Source organism: Neomonachus schauinslandi, chromosome 2 (assembly GCF_002201575.2).
Source record: "Neomonachus schauinslandi chromosome 2, ASM220157v2, whole genome shotgun sequence".
Classification (NCBI taxonomy): Eukaryota; Metazoa; Chordata; class Mammalia; order Carnivora; family Phocidae; genus Neomonachus; species Neomonachus schauinslandi.
In genome coordinates this window covers 160616577-160636130 of record NC_058404.1, presented here as the reverse complement: position 1 = coordinate 160636130, position 19554 = coordinate 160616577, and the positions used below count along the sequence as shown (strand labels likewise).

General features: G+C 45.4%; 1 protein-coding gene across 6 annotated transcripts in view; it reads left to right on the top strand.

Moving 5' to 3' along the window:
- Positions 1-19554, top strand: part of KIT (KIT proto-oncogene, receptor tyrosine kinase) — an 81346-nt gene that overhangs the window by 16948 nt on the left and 44844 nt on the right. For all 6 annotated transcript variants that reach the window (XM_021701643.1, XM_021701648.1, XM_021701646.1 and 3 more), the window contains exon 2: positions 17884-18153. In XM_021701643.1, coding sequence (XP_021557318.1) covers positions 17884-18153 — 270 coding nt within the window. The remainder of the gene's footprint in view (positions 1-17883; positions 18154-19554) is intronic.

Genomic DNA, 19554 nt, shown 5'->3' with positions numbered 1-19554 from the left:
AATCATTTTGAAAACAGAGCTGGTCATTAAGAATTCTTTGCAAAAGGGTAGCAGGCTTAATGTGTTGCTCTAAGTGAATGTCACCCAAGAAAAATTAAGGGAAAAGTGAGTACTCATTAAGCAAATTGACCAGCAAGTGTACTGATGAATGTCGCAACAAATTTGAATAAACTAATTTTGTCCATTAGTGTGCTTTTAGACCAGTGTGATTGTTTTGGTCAAATTATTTTTTATTTTGTTTATTCAGATGTAGAATAACTAGAATTAACTATTGCAGCAATTTTCTGATGAGTAATTTAGAAAATTGGTGGATGGTATCTGACTCCTCACCAAGACATGCCTGTTATTTGATCGGGCCGTGTGCAAAAACACGGACCAACTTGGGAGAGTTGCTATTTGCTCTGATTCTGACCCACTGCAAATGGAAGCTCAGAGGCCTGCGCTGGATCAGCATGGGCTGTGGGCTTGGGCTCTGGGCCCTCAGACGGAGTACACCAGATTGAGGTCTGATGTGCTGCAGAAGTTGTATTTGCCACCCAGTGTCACTATTCTGGAGTCCTTTAGCTGTGACTGGTGAATTCTGCAACATTTCCCACTTCTAAAGCTTGGGGATTCGAGAAATCTGTGCCCGAGTGGCTGCCAAAGCTTGTCAGGGGGACCCAGTGCGAGGCCGATTTCTAGGTGTAAAAGCCAGGCAGATTTGCTCACTCAAGAAAATCTGTTTTTTGTAGGTTTGCTTTGACTTCCAAGATACAGCTACTGATACAATTTCTCTTTTCTCTCTCTCTTTTTTTTTGGTTTGTTTTTGTTGCACTAGTGCTATGATTTTCTTTTGGTAGCTGATGGTGTTGTGGGGTTGGGGAGTAACTGCTTTTCCATGTGTGGTCCTGGACCGCAGCAGGGGCATCACCTGGGACTTCTCAGAAACGCAGACTCTAAATGGGAAGCTCGGAGCAGGGCCCAGCGGGCCATTTTAACAGCTGAAGTTTGTGCACCAGTCGTCTGCAGTAACTGGGTGTTGTCACAGTGTCAGGGCAGGGATCATTGAGAATTCAAAGCTCATGTGGCCTCTTGACTGGCCGACCAGGGTGCAATTCTCAGTTCTCTTTCTGTTGCACTAAAAAGATAGATATGAATTTCGGTTAGGCCAGACAGGAAGACAGACAATCGCAGTGTATGGGGACGGTGCCTCGGTAGGCTGCAAGGGGCCTTCAGAACACGTGCCTGTGGGGGAGGGGGGAGGACGGGAAGGCCCCTCTATAGAGGTGTATTGTATTGTATTTCTTTTCTTTTTTGAAGATTTTCTTTTTTAAATTTTTTTAAAAAGAGTTTATGTATTTATTTGACAGAGACAGCGAGAGAGGGAACACAAGCAGGGGGAGGGGGAGAGGGAACACAAGCAGGGGGAGGGGGAGAGGGAGAAGCAGGCTTCCCGTGGAGCAGGTAGCCTGATGCGGGGCTTGATCCCAGGACCCCAGGATCATGCCCTGAGCCGAAGGCAGACGCTTAACGACTGAGCCACCCAGGGGCCCTTATTGATTTATTTTAGAGAGAGAGAGAGAGTGCAAGCAGGGGAGGGGCAAAGGGGGAGGGCTAGGGAGAGGGAGAAAGAATCTGGAGCAGATGCCCCACTGAGCAGGGAGCCCCCACGTGGGCTCCACCCCAGGACTCTGAGGTCATGACCTGAGCCGAAACAGAGAGTCGGACGTGTAACCCACTGAGCCACCCAGGCTCCCTGAGGTGGTATTTTGAAAGGACAGGTATGATCGTGTCTTTCTGTGATTCAGTTGAGGTGGATCCCACTTCAGGCATCCAGGGTCCTTCGCATCCCTGTTTTGCACACAGCACCTGCAGCTTCCTTGGCTGTCAGTGCTTTTGTCACTCCTTACAGGTGTCCTGCTCCTGCGCCCAGTGGCTTCTGCAGGAGCTGCCCCTTTGCCCGAGTCCTGTCCCGGGGACCATGGTGCTCCCTGGTCTGGTGCACTTGAGACCCCAACTGGCATGTTGCCTTTGCGATTCTTTTTGAACCCCCAGGGTGGGTCAGGTCAGTTCTCACCGTATAGTGCACTTCATCGTCCTCATGGCATTGTAATTATGTAATTGTATCGTTATTAGTTTACTGCTCATCCCTGGAGCTAAACAGAAATTCCATGAGGGGGAGAGACCGTGCTTATTCCCTTGTTGCCCAAGGGCCCAGCAAGGAGCGGGCATTTAGTAAGTATTTTTAGATGAATGAATGGATGGATTGGGGGGGCAGTCCCCTTTTGATCCCTGGGTCATAGGGCTGCTTAAGGTATGCATTACATTAAGGAGAAGGGTGTCACCTAATAAGTTAATTATTTATAGGATCAGTTGCCACCACCATTGAATCCTACCACTGGAAGGGCCAGCCCCTTGCCCAGTGGCAGCGGAGTCTGAAACCTGATTCTAATTTGGGGTCTGGTTTTTGGGACACCCAAGAGAAGAAGTTCTTGAGTATTACTACCCCAGGATATGGAAAAGGAGAGAAATCCTCTGATCTTGGAGACGTTCATAATACCTGTGCCAGAAGCCAGAGCTGGAGTGGTAAACGTGGCACCTGAGAAATTTTCAGGGAAATGACCCTTGTCCCTCCCCTCTGCCCTCAGAGCTTCCAGGAAGGGCTGCCTCCTTTGCTCAGAGTTTGATGCTGGGGCACTGTATGTCTCCCCACCCACTTCCAGGTCCATCTACTAGAAGATCAGAGATGGCCTCCTTTGCCTTATTTTAGTCGGTTTGTCTTGACCTGGGTAGAGTCGGGTTTTTCATTTCTGTTCCAGGAAGAGAAAGCATGGCGTTTGCTTCCCCAAGGCAGCGGCTTCAAGGTGGGGGCATTTGTTTCAGATAAGACACTAAGTAAGCTGTGCTGATATGTAATAGGATTGCCAATAGCCTGCATGTATATAATTTATAAAAATACATATATTGAGAACAAGGGCTCAATTTTTTTTTTCTTTTAAAGATAGGGTTTTCAAGACCCAGCAGGTAAAGATGCTGACATGCTTATGGGAATCTTTTCATAGAACTGATCTGTTGCCTCTTTGTAAGGTTGTTGATTGTCGTGTTTAGTTGTGTTTTTTTACATTCGAGGCACAACATACTCTCTCATACCTATTGTAAACTCCTTTTAGATTAAGTGAATGTAATAAATGCAATAGGTTTTGGAACAAAAGTCATAAACACAATTTCTCATTCCAGTAGCTGTGATCAGAACAGCTATCATTTGCTGAGCTGGCCAGGAGTGTGGAAAGCGCACATGGCTATCATTCTGTGTTTTGGTGTGTGTGTCCTTTGTCTAGCAGATGCCATTTCCCCTCCTAAGGGCGGTCATTCCACATCCCCCCCGCCTTCTCCTGCTCTCCTGCCCATTCTGGGTCCCAGATCCCGGTGTTGCTCTAATGCTTTCCCCGCTACTCCCTTGTCCTCCTCTGTTGCTGTCAAGTCATCATAGCGAATAGTAGTAACAGGGCCGTTTACTGCTGCAAGGTACATGGCGGATTTGGAGAGGAAGTAGGAATCCTGGAATATTCCCCCAGTTAGAGAGGTGGAAACTGAGGCTTGGAAAGGCCAGAGAATTTCCCCCAAAGTCTCACGTAGCTTGGGCTGGAATCCATGCTTGTCTGGCTCCAAAGCCAACACCTTCTTTACATTCCATTCCTGTTGCTTCCCTTGCTCCCAGAAGGTCAGAGAAGCACCATGATCTCCAGGCTCTGAGCTGGCTTCTAGATTTTAAAATATTGCTGAATAAGTTCTAGAAATTGCAAGATTAGTACAAAGAACTCCAGGATACCCTTCACCTACACTCTCTGTTAACATTTTGACACATTTCCTTTGTGTATGTACATACTATTTTTTTCTGAACTATCTGAGAGTAAATTGCTAATAGGCTTCCCCAAAGAGCCATCCCAGGGAGACTCTGCCTTGTAATTTATGAGAGCATCGAGGCCACCCGGAATGAATGCCGCCTTCTGCCCCCCGATCCAAGTGTGGTTCTGCCCCCCCCCTTTTCTCTAGCCTGGGACCTCCCTCCAAGGAGGGACACCTCTGAGCTTATTGCTTTCGCCCTCAACCTTAATCTGAGTTTTTCAAATTCAATGCAGACCCTAAAACTCAACTGCCTTCTTGGAAATTGGCTCTCTCTAGCACCTAAAAAAACCGGAACCTCTTCTTGGCCAGGTAACACAAAGGCAAATCAAAAGGGGCTTTCTGTAGGTTTCTACCTGTTCTGTGAAGAGGGGGACAGAGGAGATTCCCCCCCCCCCGCCCCGTTACCCAGAGCTGCAGCTAAACTGTTGTCCCCGCGAAGTCCAGTCTGTTTGCAAGACAGTTACCAATGCTGGTAACCTTTTTTCTGGCCACTGCCTCAGATAAAATTCCCTTTTTAAACAATTAACACTTTTGTTCTTACTTCCTTTGGTATAAACCAGCTCTGTGGCTATAAAACGACATTTTGAAAGTGGAAACCAGAAGGAAAAAATGTACTGTCTGGTCTGTGTGGGATGAAGGGGAAGGTGCAATTTCCCTTATCTGACAGGTCCATTAAAAGCAGGATTTAGAATTTATTCACCAGTAAAATTTGTTGATTTACCCATTATGGTGAAAATGAGCTTAAATATCTATTTGAGCCATGCATAATTCCTAGCCTTTTTTTTTTTTTTTTTTTTTTTTAGAACTAGAAAATCAGGGAGGCCTTTCAAAAATGTAGATCGCATTTGAAGACAAGATACCTTGGGAAAACAACCCAAAGGTCAGGATGAATGGATAAAGATGAATGTGGGATGTACATACAGTGGAATATTACTCAGCTTTAAAAAGGAGATTTTGACACCTGCTACGACACGAAAGAACCTTGGAGACCTTATGCTGATTTAAATAAGCAGGACACTAAAGGACAAATATTTTATGGGTCCACTTATGTGAGGTTTCTAGACCAGTAAATTCATAGAGACAGAAAGTAGAATGGTGGTTGCCAGGGGCTGGGGGCACGTGGTGGTGAATTGGGGAGTTTCTATTCCGTGGGTACAAAGTTTCAATTATAAAAACGTTCTGGATATGGATAGCCGAGGCTGTTAGTTGTACAACATTGTAAATGTATTTAATGCCACTCAACTGCATAATTAAAAATGGTTAAAATGGTAGATTTTGTGTTCTATTTTGCCACAACAAAAACAAAATTTAAATGCCCCACTGGCATATATTTGTGTTTGTGTGTGTAAATATGGACAGGTTGGCCCCTTACTTAGTATTGGCATTTTTTTTACATCGTTAGGATTAGATGCTATGGAATTAGAACTAGAGCTTCTGGTTGGCATGTATTATTATTTCTTCAAATTTTCATTTGCTGAAGCACAACCTCATTTCCCCACCTGAACCGGGGAGCTGAGCATTTTGAGGAATTCTTAGTTCCCGGTGGGAGGAAATGGTACGGCTGTGAGTTAGTGTTGGAGCGCTCTGCCCACATACTGGCCCACACTGGCCCAGGTGCCCAGGACAACGCTAATGTGAAGGCAGTTTACGCCCAGTAGGTCCTTCCGCAAAATCTTGCAAGGATCAGCTGCAGCCTCTGTCTCTGAAGCATGCAGCCTTGAAGGGTCGACTTGAGATGAGACACACACCGGGGCTAGCTCTTCCTTGGTGCTTGGTAGGTCTTGGGTTTGTAAAGCTGACCTCTGACTAGTACGGTCGACCTTCCCCGTGCTCTTTTTGCCCTGTTCCTTTTCACTTTGTTGCCCCAGTCCTTCTTTTAAGTTAAGGAAGTTAAAGTGGAAAGAAGTCCAGAGCTTCTCCCCACCCCCACCCCAAACTACACAGGTGGCGAGGGTCTTGTGGTGTTTATTGTATTCAAATCCCTAATGCTTCTTATCTGGTTCTGATTTCAGTAAGTGCTTTCCAGAACTCAGAAACACGGAAATCTGCCTATTTACAATAGGAGCTGTGCTGGCCTATTGGGAAAAACCCCCTGGAAATGAGAAAGTTCCTCTTTTCTGTTCAGGGATGGATCCTAATATATTGTGCTTGTCAAATCCAGACCTTATCTGATTCCCCAAAGACCGACTTCATAATGGCGGCGAAGGGTTTCCTCCCCCTGTGTGTCTTTGAGATCGAAAGAGGAAGTCCTGCTTCCTCCAGCATTGGCTTGTATTTTTCTTAGGATGAGTAGGAAGTGTATTAAGTAGTCCTCTAAAAGCCTGCACTGCCGGCTCGCTACGCATAGCTAGCAGAACCGTGCAAAATAATCAGCTGAGAAGGGCGCTTCTCTCGGTGTTGAATGATACGTACGTCCCCACACTTCCTGTTCACTTTATAAGATGGAAGAGCCGGGGATCAGAGTCCACGTATAGGCCCGTATTCTAATTCTGTGTTCACCCAGTAGTTTTACAACAAAGTACGTGATTCGTTATGTTTATAAGAGAATCACTGCTCCTCATTCTTGCCACAGTTAGCTGAGTCCAGCCACTGGATCTTGACCCTCATGTAGCCTAGGTATTTGATTACAGATCCTAGAGTCCTGGAGCTTTTGATGGCCTCTTCATAATTTTTCAGAAGAGGAGACTGAGTCCTAGAGAACCTCGGCAACTTGCCCACAACTTGTGTATTTCCCCACCATTACATTTTTTCCCCCCTTCACACCCTTCACTAACTGCTGAAGAGCAAAAGGAGGCTGTTACACATTTTATCTAAAGCATACAGATATTGCATATCTTAGCAGAAACCAAACAATTAATAATTTTGCTAGCCTCCTCCAACCTGAGAAAAGCTTTGACAGATGTCGTATCTTTAAAAGGCATTTACTGGAGGTTTGAATCTTGGCTGCCAGGTCCTCTTAGTAAGTTTCCTTAGAAGCAAGCAGAATATTTAACGTCTCCTTGATCTTGGGGTGTGCTTTTCAAACAGCAAAAATGGGGGTGGGGGGGTTCTTATCTTGCCACCAGATGGCATCCTTGTGAATCAGGAACCGGTGGAAGGAAGGCATGGAGGGTCCAACTACAGGGAAGCTCCCGGTGGTCCAGTGCTGAGGGACCTGAGTAGGGAAGCGCCTTACAGCAGAGGACCAGGTGTGCATGCTTTAACCAGGGATCCCAATAACAGCCGGAAAAGCAGGAAACGCCAATACTCCAGGAAAGGGTGAGCAACACAGGTGACTTAGCAGTTCTGGGTTTCTCCAAGCACGCACCTTACTGATTCTGTGGTTAAGGCAGAAAATAGAGGAGCTGACTAGGCCCCCAGGAGGAAACCGCTCTCAGTAGCAGAGGCAGGAAGGGCCCAAACCACAGGTGAATCCACCCAGGCTGCAGAGCCCACAGAAAGGTGAGTGGGTGAGAAGGTAGGATGGGGGCGATGCGGCCTGACCCTGCCTGCCCAGAGGAGAGCACCCCTGTTTATGGCAGGCCATCTCTTTCCAGCGCTGGGGAGCCTGGTGAAGCACTATTCCTTGGCCATCCGTGGGGATGCAGGACCCACAGGTTATACCAACGGCCCCTTTGTGCCACAGATATTTTTCTGAAAAGAGGACCCTGGAACATACTGTTTTCACCTTGGCTTTGGTGCCTTTAAACCCCAAATGGGCTCATGCAGGTACCTTATGGCCGCCTGTATCAGCTCCCAAGGTCAGGGATCAGCTGCACAGGAGCCTGCAGCGGGTTCTGCTTTCCGGCCTTCCCTGCTCATCACTCCTCTCGCTGTCCCTGCCTCCCATCCCTCTTTGTTGTCCCCCCGCCTCTGTGGCTACTCATGCCCCCATTCTAACTCGGAGCCCTCTGGGAGCCATGGCCGCCCATGCTCTCCAGCTCTGAGAGTCTTCTCCTCTCCCTCCTCCCCCTGCCCCCAGCTGGCCCCGAGGTTGCTCTCCCCCAACAGCCTGTGCAGTCAAAGCTCCTGTTCTCCCACATCCCAGGACTGCAGGACCCCTGGGAGATCCTGGTGCCGTGGGCGTGGGGGTGGGGCTGGGATGTTGGTGATTGCCACGTAAGGCCAGGATTATAATGAGTGATGCAGGGTATGGCCTTGCTCGCTATCCCCCTTCATGTCTGTCAGTGACCAGTCCTGTGTCCTAAGGGTTGTGAGGCTGGTTCTCTGTCCACTTCTGCTCCCCTCCCTGCTGCCATGTCCTTGGAGATTCTGGCGTTCATCTAGAAGGCCCTCTGCACCACCTTGTCTGGAATTCCTGGTTCTCCTTTACCAGAGGCATTGCCATCTCTGCCCTACTCCAGCCACCTTGCACCTGTCATTTCCTTTCTGGGCTCTCTATTTGTCCTCCCCACTCCCTCCCTGGATGATTTTATGAACACCACTGGTTATCCCCTCCCCCATATCACCTGCTGTGTGCTGGTGAGTATGTTTGTGGCCCTAACACAGCCCCCCACTCCAGCCCAGTTTCCAGGATGTCCCAGTGCCCCCCACTCATCCAGATATGCTTCTAAATCTGTTCTTCCTCCTCCATTCTGTTGGCACCCCAAGTTCCCATCACCTAAGCCAAAATCAGGTGTCCTTTCTTCCCCTCGCTTCTTCACTGCCCCAGGACCCTTACCCATCAGTGCTATCTTTCACTGCTCCCTGAGGGGTCCCCCCAAGCACGCATCAGTAGCTCCCCAGCAGGGTGGGCTCACCCCCTTACTATGACAAAGGGGACCCTCCAGTGATCCTGCCCCCCAGGACCTCTGGCCTCACACCTTGATGCTGTAGCGATTCTGAATGATACTGTGATACTAAGCACATACCTTAACTAGGTCTGTGATATTTGCTCTTGTGGTTCCCCTCACCTAATAGACCTTTCTCCTCCTCTCCCCTTAGGCTTGAACAGGTCACACATACTCTCTGAGCTGTGAGAATCCGTTCCTGACCCTCTTCTCCCCCGTCCCATTTCCCCATTTGCTATGCTGGCTTCATTCTACGGCAGTTCTCTGTGGGGGTCCATCTTCCCCCATGCTCTGTATTCCTGGTCCCCAGCCCCACCCAGGACAAATAGTAGGAGCTCAGTTACCATTTCATCAATGAAGACAGTTTCAGAAGTGCTTGCTTTGTTACTGATCTGTCTCTGCCAGTAATGACTAATGCTCCAGCATTTATTTCCCTGTCCTTTGGTTCCCTTCTGTCAATTAGTTCAGAATCATTAGACCGGCATTGACATATACTTAAGAAGCTGCTTTTTTAAAAAACTGCTTCAGTGAAGTCTTCGCTGTTTTGTGATTTTAAACTGACTTTCAAAAGCTGCTCATTTTACAATGGTATATTGCTATAGCTTGAGACCGTCCCTGTCTCATACTGTAATTTTGTATAATTACTACAAATCCTGTACCTAACATGATACCAAGCCCTGGCATGCAAAAAGAAAATTTCTTTAGAACTAGGTACAAATTTGCACCATGCCAAGGAAGTGGTTTCTGAGTCTGCAGACATAGGAATATTGCGGTGAAAGACTTAAGACAGTGAGGACATCATGTCAATTACTTACTATTTACCTCGTGTCAAACCTGAGTAGATTTTAACAATGAGCTCTTTCCAGGTACATGCTTTAATTTCTGTATTACAAGGTTAAAGATCTATCTGAACTCTCTCTTACCCAGAAAATCCTTTGGAAATAGCAGAGTTGTGAATCGGGAATCACGTGATGCAGTAGGACTTGTTCTCAAACTTGTCCATGGAGGTGCTCTTAAAGGTTGGGGGTAGTAGGGATTTGGGTGGTATGTTTGGGAGTATATAGCTGTAAGGTAGTTTCTTTGAAAGCTCATGTTTTTCCACCTGAATTTATTTTACTTTCTATTTGATGATCTGTAATATAAAAGAGTGTTTAAAAATCAGTCACTGACAGAAATCGGCCTTCAAGAAGACTGGTTAAAAAGCATCCAAGATCAGAGAAATACTGCTCTGTAGGGTGATGTCCCAAATTACCTTCCCCTGTCCTGTACCTGTACAGCTAATAAATGTAGTAATTCCTTCATGTATTTATTGTCATCTTCTGTATTCCTGGCGCTCTGTGAGGCTTGGAGGATGGAGATAGAAAACAGACTTTGCTTTGGATTCTGAGAGCTTACCGTTTTGGGGGTGAGGTAGGAGTGGGGGGTTCCTCATAAGATGAGCTTTTCCTGACCGCCACACACCTTCATACTCAAAGCTTTGCCTTTGCCTTTCCCCTCCTTGAATACACATCTGAATGTGGACGCATGCAAATGGGCAAAGTCTTGCTAGCTCAGCTCACATGGCCCTTCCCTCTGGACCTTTTCATGGTGCTTCTGGGCAGAATAGTAGCTGCTCCCTTTGAGACCTGGGACGTGTTTATCAACTTTCAGTATTTTTATTTCATTTGTATTGGCTTTGTCTTTGAGACTTCAGTGGTTATGTTAGCATGAACTCAGTGCAGTAGAGTGGGCGCCATTCTGGGATCCTCTATCCCATGGTTTCCTTCACTTTGTGTGGGTGATCCAGAGTGGATTTACAGGCTCCCCCCCCCCGCCCCCCCGCTGCACCAAGAGCATTTCTTCAGATTTGTTTGGTTTTCACTGAGCTCTCACTCCCCCCACCCCCACCCTAGCTTTATTCTCTTTCCAGTATCATCTACTTGTTAGCTTTATTCTCTTTCCAGTATCATCTACTTGTTTTTAACGCCTCATGGGTGTTGTGGGCAATTACTAGGATCCTTCCATCTTGGTTTTTATCCAGTTTTTTCCTGTGGGGATATAAAAGTATGTCAGAAACAGTAGGATATACAAATCATTAGCTTTTTTTTAAATCATGAATTGTGTTTAAATAGTACGAGAACTAAAGAGTTGCCCCACTACAGTGGAGCTTTGAGCTTTGTCTTACTTGCCACTCCTGCGGTACTTCCTCAAAACCAGAACAGGCCTCTCCACGTGGCTTTGCCTCCCCGCTGTTATTTTACCTGGTTCCTTATATTCATGTCCAAAGGAGAAAAGGTTTTGAAATGACTTCCTTACTTTTAGCCCCAGCTATAAATCCAGTCTTGGCAGCTTAGACGTTTGCAAAGTGAACAAAGCCCTTAGGAGGATCTTTGAGAAAAGATTTGCAATAACGGTCGACGTGGTCCAGTCACTACTGAGGGGACTGGGGAGCACCTCCAAGCTCAAGCAGGTGTCTCTCACTTGTACTGGTCATTGAGAACCTTCTACAGGACAAGCCCAGCTTGGACTCTTCAATGAGTCTCTTGACCGACAGAGCACAGAGACTACAGGTGTATCTTAAATAGTTTATTCTCACTTAAGAAAGATGGACAGCTGCTTTCCTTTTGATGGAGAAGCAGAACCTTGTCTTTGAGCTTTGGTTGACCTTGAGTTTGGGATGATTGGTGGGCGTTCTCAGCCTACACCACACCCAGAATGCAAGCAAGGTCTGCAGTTTCTAACTGCAGTTTCCATCAGTGTCGTGCTTGTCAAACAGCACTGGGGATGCAGAGCCCCCCGCCCCTGGTGCGTGAGCCCCCCTCCCCCAGTCTTCTCATGTTTCACCCACATTTAATTGGACACTCGTTTTAGTTGAGCCACGATTAGAGTGTTTCTTTGTTATCGGAGAGTCAGCAGCTCTCTCAACACACACGCACTCCTATTTCATCAATTTTCATAACATGCACTTAATTTGTATATAAAATAGGCCACAAGTCTAACTTCAAGAAACAGGTTTGAGAATAAGACCACGTGACTCTGACGATGCGAGCAGGAGAGCAGAGGTGCCGGAGAGAAGAACCTAACAGTCACGAGCACTCAGAGTCCCCTGGGCAGGAGTCCGTGTGGCTTGAAACTGAGGGCTTATTTAGCCCAGAAAGTTAAAAGTGCTTTTATGAATGTCTGCTCTGTGTACGGGAGCAGAGGGATGGGAACCAAGATGCCATTCGTGTCCTCAAGCACAACGGTGTGGAACAAATAAAAATAATGACAACAATTAATTTTTTTAAATGATGTGATTTAAAACAAAGTTAGGGGGCTCACAAAGGCTAATACCAGGGGTCAGAGTGGTCAGCTAAGAAAGAGCCAAGGTAGCTGAGAAGGGTTGAGGCTTCACTGGCCAGGGCCTTGAAGAATTGTTGTTTTGGGGGCGCCTGGGTGGCTCAGTCGTTAAGCGTCTGCCTTCGGCTCGGGTCGTGATCCCAGGGTCCTGGAATCGAGTGCCGCATCGGGCTCCCTGCCCAGCGGGGAGCCTGCTTCTCCCTCTCCCACTCCCCCTGCTTCTGTTCCCTCTCTTGCTGTGTCTCTCTCTGTCAAATAAATAAATAAAAATCTTTAAAAAAAAAAAAAAAGAATTGTTGTTTTGTTTAGTATTAGAGGTTTTTTTTTTATTGTGGTAGGATACACATAATATAAAATGTACCATTTCTCAGTGTCCAATTCAATGCCGTTAGGTACATTCACAGTGTTGTGCAACCATCACCACTGTCCATTTTCAGAACTTCTAATTTTTTTATCATCCCACATGGAAATTCTGTACCCATTAACCTCATTAACTCCCCATTCCCCCCTCCGCCTAGCTCTTGGTAATCTTATTCTACTTTCTGTCTCTATGGCTTGGCCTACTCTAGGTGCCCCATGTAAGTAGAACCAGACCACATTTGTCCTTTTGTTTCTGGCTTATTTCAGGTAGTATCATGTTTTTGAAGTTCATGGATGTGGTAGCCTAGGTCAGAATTTCCTTCCTTGTCATGGCTCAGTGATACTCCATTGCATGCACCTGCCTCATTTTGTCTGTTGATCTGTCGACCTGTTGATGGGCACTTGGGTTGTTTCCACTTCTGGCTATTGTAAGACAGTGCTGCTATGAACATGGGTGTGCAAATATCTGCTCTTAGTTCTTTTGGGTATGGTTGAATTTTACACGAGAAGAAGAGGTTATAGAGGGTATGTTGGCTTTTATCTTGATATTGTTAAAATCTTGAAACATTATGGACTGTTCATAAGTGCTCCTTTTCTCCCTTATTTATGTTCTTTGAGAGCAAGGACTGCCTTCTAGGTTTGGCACTTAGCCAGGTACCTGGGATAAATATATAAAATACTTTTTTTTGTTTCTGGAGTTCCTAGTCCAGAGCCATCATACACTATGGTAGTTGGTCCCCAGAATGGTAGGTTTTGCCATCTTTTTTTCCTGGCTCATTAATTGACATGTGTTCAGAGAATAGAAAACAACTTTTAAATTAGCCTTAGCCAAACATAATTAGGGAAGTACATTTTCTAATGCAGAGTCCCAATGTAGATAAAACCCAATTCAGCAAACATTTGTTGAGAATTTGCTATGTACCAGATGCATTTTAAAATGGTAATTTCAAAAATAAATAAATAAACAAAATGTGTAATTTCAGAGCAGTTTCAAAGCTCAGTTGGAATACCTTATTGGTATTGAATTTTAAATATAATAAAGGTAGGTACATACCTTTTAATATGAATCGCTAGTCTTTTTTATTGTGAGAGCATCGTAACAACATTCAAGATAGTTTAGAAAAAAGAATAATACCCAGAGTCCCGCTCTAATATAAGCTCTATTTTCATTTTATAGGGTGAGTTTGAGGGTTGAACTTACACATAATTTATTTTGAAAATAAAACCCTTAATGTTTCTGGTGGCAATTATTTTAAAATTTTATTTTTTAAAACCCTAGAAGTAAAGCAGAAACCAGTGATCTCAAATTTGGAGGCTGCTTTTGGGAGGTATCCATAGCAGCTTAATGGATGAATGGAACCACTCCCTTAGTGGTGCAGCAGAAATGACTTCTGTCCTCTTTCGTGGATAGCCCAGTGGACTGTTGAGACCTGTTATAGGGGCTGGGTGTTGAGGAACCTAACCTGTCCCTCCTCCGATCTTCTCTGTGTTCAGTGATTGAAGGGAATGTTTTTATGACTTTGCCAGGGGAAAAGTACAATTTAAGATCCTTGGAGTAGATGGAGGAGGTAAGCCCTAGATTTAGACCACAGGTATCAGTACAGAAGGATGGGTGATGGGGCTGGACGTGTTGGACGGAGTTAGTGAGGACAGGTGATCGTAGTTAGGGACCAACACCCATGAAAAGCAGGGCTTTCCACATGGCAAGAAGGTGAATTAGTGGGGTAGGTGTGTTCTGGGGACACGGGCAGAACGATGGGCCTAGGAAGGAATGGAGCTGCTTACAGGCTCCTTAGCCAGCCAGCCTAAGAATCTGTCTTACTGGCGAGGCAGGTAAGGGTCCAGAGGAAGCCACTAGAAATTAGTCCCGTCCCAGTGCTTTGTAAGCTGTACACGATGTCAGTGTTAGCTGCTGCCACCTCTGGTAGGGTTTTTGAGGCTGGGAGTGGGGTTGTTGAAAGATGGTTGTTTTTTAGGCTGGCGGATCTCAGGGCTATGAGGTCTGATGAGTTGGGAGTGGGGTGCCTGGAAGCACGGAGATCTTTTAGGAGAGGATGTTATCTGTAAGTGGCTAGTCTGGGGTGGGGCAGCAGGAGTGGAAAGGCAGACAAGGATGAGAGGCAGAGGCTCCAAAGGAAAGGCTGCTAGGATTTGCTGCCAAGGAGGCAGAAGTCAGGCGGGAAACCGTTTGGGAAATGAGGGAACCGTGTATATTCATAGGAAGTGAGTAAGTCAGGACTGACTGGAGGGGTGATAAGAGGTTCTGTTTTTAGAATAATTGTGTCTAACATTTATTATGTATTTTCTGTGTGCCCCCAGACAGTTCTGAGTGCTTTGTATAGTAGCCTTATGAAATAAGTTCTGCTACTGCCCCGACTTTGCAAATGAGGAGACCAAGGCACAGTTGATCAGTAACTTGCCTGAGGATCACACGCTTACTCCTTGGCAGAGCCAGGATGCAAATCTAGAGTCTTAACTCAAGAACCAAGCTCTTCCCAAGTATGCTTCACTGCCTCATTGTAATAGCCAACATCTATTCAAAGTGCCCTGTCCTGTGTTAAGCTCCTTGTGTGTATTTGTCACATCTGATTCCCATAAGAACTCAGGAGATGAGGGTATTTTTATCATTTTCCGGATCTGGAAACTTGGGCACAGAAGTTGAGTGGCCTGCCTTCGTCACACTTCCATTGGCATGGTAGGTCTCCGGAAGTCAGCAATATTTATTCAGCTGGATTGTGCTGTCTACATATGCACTCCTGAGAAAGCCAGACTGATTGAAGTATATTGCGATATAAATTCTTGAAGAATTTTTGGATTAAATTTTCTGTCAACGTCCCTATTCGCTAGAACTACTCCTTTTTTTAAAAGGGGATTAATAATTGAAATAATAGCATCTCCAATTATTGCTGTGCCCGTTTCCATTATTTGACTTTAAAAACAATCCCAGGCACTTTGTTTCCATATTCTGGCCCCATCATTTAGATGCTGAGCCTCAGTGGGGACGGATGGTCTTGTCTATAGTACTTCTTACGTTGTTGGTGCTTAATAACATTTGATGATTGTCATCAACCTTGTTGTTACCTCCTGTGACTTGAGGTTTGCTGAGGGTCTTCAGTCTGGGTTGTACTTGGCCTGACCTCATGGAGCTGCGATTGAAGCCATGGTCAGAAGGTGCCCAGATGCAGTATCTGTCTGGGTAACAAATTGAAATTGAGACCAGTCATCTCTGCACCTGCAGGGGAGAGTTTCCGTGCCTCTTTAGAGCATCTTTGGTCTGTCCCTCTCCACAGATTCTCCTCCCCCTATCTTCACATGCCAACAGGTCTCTTTTGTAACTTTTAACCTCGTTTGACTGCAGGTCTTTTTCTCTGCCCTCTGGTGTCATCGCTTCTCAGAGAGAGGTCTCTACATAGAGCCTTTAACCTTGGAGCATACAGAAATTCCCACTCACCTGAAATTGTACTCTTAGGTTTCCTGCTGTCTCTTTCTCACCAAATGTAGTCGGTTCATTCCCTTCACTTTTGTTGTTCATTCCCTTGATCTTGCTCAGCATCTGCCCTCGGACCCACCACCTTTTCTTTGAAACCTTCTTCCCTCTTGAGCTCCCCCCTCCCTCTCTTCCTTCGTGGTGGTGGTTTTTTGTTGCTGTTGGTGCTTGTTCATTTTTGTTTGATTTTTAAGTCTCAAATCTATACCCTCTGAGCTGGAAGAGCTCTCCAAGATTGGTACTCTGTGCATTCCTCTTTTTTCCACAAGCCCTCACCCTTGACTGTCTGATCCTTTCTTTTCACTTCACACATTTTTGCTCCTCCTCCACCATCTGCAATGCAGGCCATGAGGTGAGGAGAAGGGCGTCCACTGGCCAGGTATGCCCTGGGAGCAGGGCACTTGCCCCTCCTGTCCCCATCTGTTTCTGCTCATGTCTCCGCATCCCCAGTCCTGCCAGACTTGTGGAGAGCTTCCTGGCGTGGCTCACTTGCTGCTTTTGCCTTTTACTCCTCCTTCAGAACTCAGGTCACTTCTTGTCTCCGACCTTGTATGAGTGTGGAGGGGATGGATACCCATTTCGCCTGTGACCCTGCGGAAGTGGTAGAAAGCTACCCCCCATCCCCCACCTTAGTTCTGAGTTCTGTGACCCTGTTGCTCTAGCCCACCTTACCCAGGGACCCTTTCTTCCCACTCGCTCACCCAGGTCATATGGGAGTCAGGCTTTGTAGTTTTAATTACACTATAACCTTTAATGTGTTTTTCCTCTGGTAGTTAGAATGCATCTTTCATCTCAGATCCTTTACTGTAGATCTCATTGCTTCTGCTTACCTGAGGACCAGACCTCTTCACAGATTTCCTCAAATCTAGAAGATCTCTGGTATCTTACTGCACATGTTACTTTTTTACCGAAAAACATACAGTGTCTCTGCATGGTCTTTATGTTTCCTATGGTGTATATATGTCCGTGGCACGTGTCTGTCTTCTCTTTCACCTTTTCTGATATGGTCAAGGTCCAGCCCACTTCTTCTTCTTCTTTAGCTTAAAGCTAAAACTTTTACCTATGTTTCACTTAATTCTGACACATGAGCAGTGTGTTCTTTAAACTCTGGAGTGTGTGTAACAACCCTGGTGTTGCACTTACATGCACCCACAAAAGCTCGACGCTTTTGCAGATCATCATTAATGAACAGATATTTGCGTTCATGCAACAGATGGATGAACAAATGAATGAATTGGCTGCCGTGAATTTTCTGAGGTTCAAGTTTCATGTTCAGAGTCTAAAGTTTGCATCTTTAAACTAGGAAACCTGTCTAGGCATTAGTTTGATTAGGCAGCAACCCCACCTATGTCATGAAATATCTCATGGTCTGATCTTTAAAATGGGATTTTTGTGTTCTGCCTTATTGTTTGAAACTCTTAAATCGGTCTCCTTTTGATGAACATCACCATATAAGGAGAATTGCATACACATAACTGAATTCACAGCCAAGCTATGTCACGGTCATGTACATTTTGCCAGAAGAGTAACTGGCCAGTGTGTGGTGGTGGTTGTTGTTGTTGTGTTTTTGTTTTGTTTTGTTTTTTATAGCATGGGGTTTTGTTTTTGTTGTTTTAAGCTGGGTGTCAGCATGTCACTACCATTGCGATGGCCCATATTCAGAGTAGAAACTTGACCCAGCTGTGTGTTTAACCCAGGGAAGGCCATGGCATCCCGAAGTATGGCTCGCATACCAAGTGTGACCCTCAGGATTAATTGAGAGTTGCAGAAGACGATTTTCTAGATGAACTTAAGAAACTTTATTTATTTTATTTATTTATTTTTTGGGGGGGGGTGCAAGATGGTGGTTTTATTAAAGCACAGGGACAGGACCCGTGGGCAGAAAGAGCTGCTGCCGAACTTAAGAAACTTTAAACAGAACTCTTTCTAACTATAAATAGCAGGGCAGCTTTGTCCTATTTTTATTGTAGAGCACACAGAAGATGGAAATCAATATTGGAAGAAATGCTTTATTTCGCCAAGGAAAAAGATCATACTCAACACGATTCTTATTTTTCTTGGCAGGCTCTTCTCAACCATCTGTGAGTCCAGGGGAACTGTCTCTACCATCCATCCACCCAGCAAAATCAGAGTTAATAGTCAGTGTTGGCGACGAGATTAGGCTGTTATGCACCGATCCAGGATTTGTCAAATGGACTTTTGAGACCCCGGGTCAATTGAGTGAGAACACACGCAATGAATGGATCACAGAGAAAGCCGAGGCTGCCAACACAGGCAATTACACATGTACCAACAGAGATGGTTTAAGCAGGTCCATTTATGTGTTTGTTAGAGGTAAATGTGTGGCTTTCTTTCATGCTATGCTTTAGAGAACTTAATATCCTCTTCTTAATTATGGATGACATATAGATGGCTGAGCCAGAGAGAAAATATTACTGGCTGGGTCTCAGATGCCTAAAACAATTTTTTCTTTGTTAGTTTCCCCCCATCTTTTGATACATCGTGGCCATGGGTATGACTCCAGCTGAAGGTCTGCAAGGCTGCAATACTCTTCCTAATGAGATTACAATATGGTTAGCCCATTTGTCCTGGCACTGTGAGTAAACCCTGAGAATAAATTAGGCCCTTTGGGAAAGCTGCATTTTAATGCCTTGAGATCCTAGATACTCCCACTTAGTAAAAACACTTCAGGAAACTAAAGGCCTCTGAAGTCCTAAACAGACCAACACTTCAAAAGAACTGACCCACTTTTAGGGAGCAAATTCCAGAAAAATAACGCAGTCAGCTAATCACCCCATGTCCCCTCTCAGGTTCTTAATAGTTGTCAGTTGTTTCATTAAAAAAAAAAAGAAAAACAAAAAACAAAACTGTGACCTCTTAGAAACAGAAGAAAAATATGATCGTTGGATTTCCGTACCCCATTTCCTATGATAAACTCAGTGATTCATCTGTGTTTGTGCTTTTAACATCCTTGTCAAGAGGAGGTTTGCTGACAGTGGGAGGCAGGAAGAATCTTTCTGTTGATGTAAAAACAAGTACTTAAAGCTTTAAGAGACTGACCCAGGTTATAGGAGGAGAACTAGTGTCCGGGTTCTGGTCCTGAGTTTGTGCCTGGACTGGAGCTATCATTGAAACAGGCCAGCGTAGGAGTCCTCACCCATGATACTGTGGAAGAATAGTGAATAAATTTGTCCTAGATGGCAGATCTGAGCAAGCTCTAGAGTTTCATTTTCTCACTGAAACATTCGGATAAGATCATCAGCTCTGTCGTCCTCATGTAATCGTTGTTCAGGAGACAGAATTGTGCAAATTCGAGCTCTATCAAGGGTTAATAAAGTTGACCTCCATAGTGTTCACTATAAAGAAGGTTGCTGGGAAATTGACTCTGCCTCCCCTTAGTTTATCTGTTATTCTTTCCTAGGTGGGTAGCTGAAAAATACACATGGATAAGGCACAGCCTAGCCTCGGGGTATGGTTCCATAATGGTTGGGATAACCTGGGTGCTGTTCTTTGACGTTCAAGAAGGTACTCTGGAATTTCCAGGTGGTCATGAAGTATCATTCTGCATATTAACACAGTGGGTAGACCACTGCTAAATGGGGAAAACGGCTGAATTAGCCAAGTCAGTCTCGCAGAGTTCATGGATTTTCTTTAGAAGGGAAGTCTTGCTCAGTAACTTAGCACTCCACTGAATTATTACTGATTTAAGATGTTTGGATACTTAAGTAAGTTATG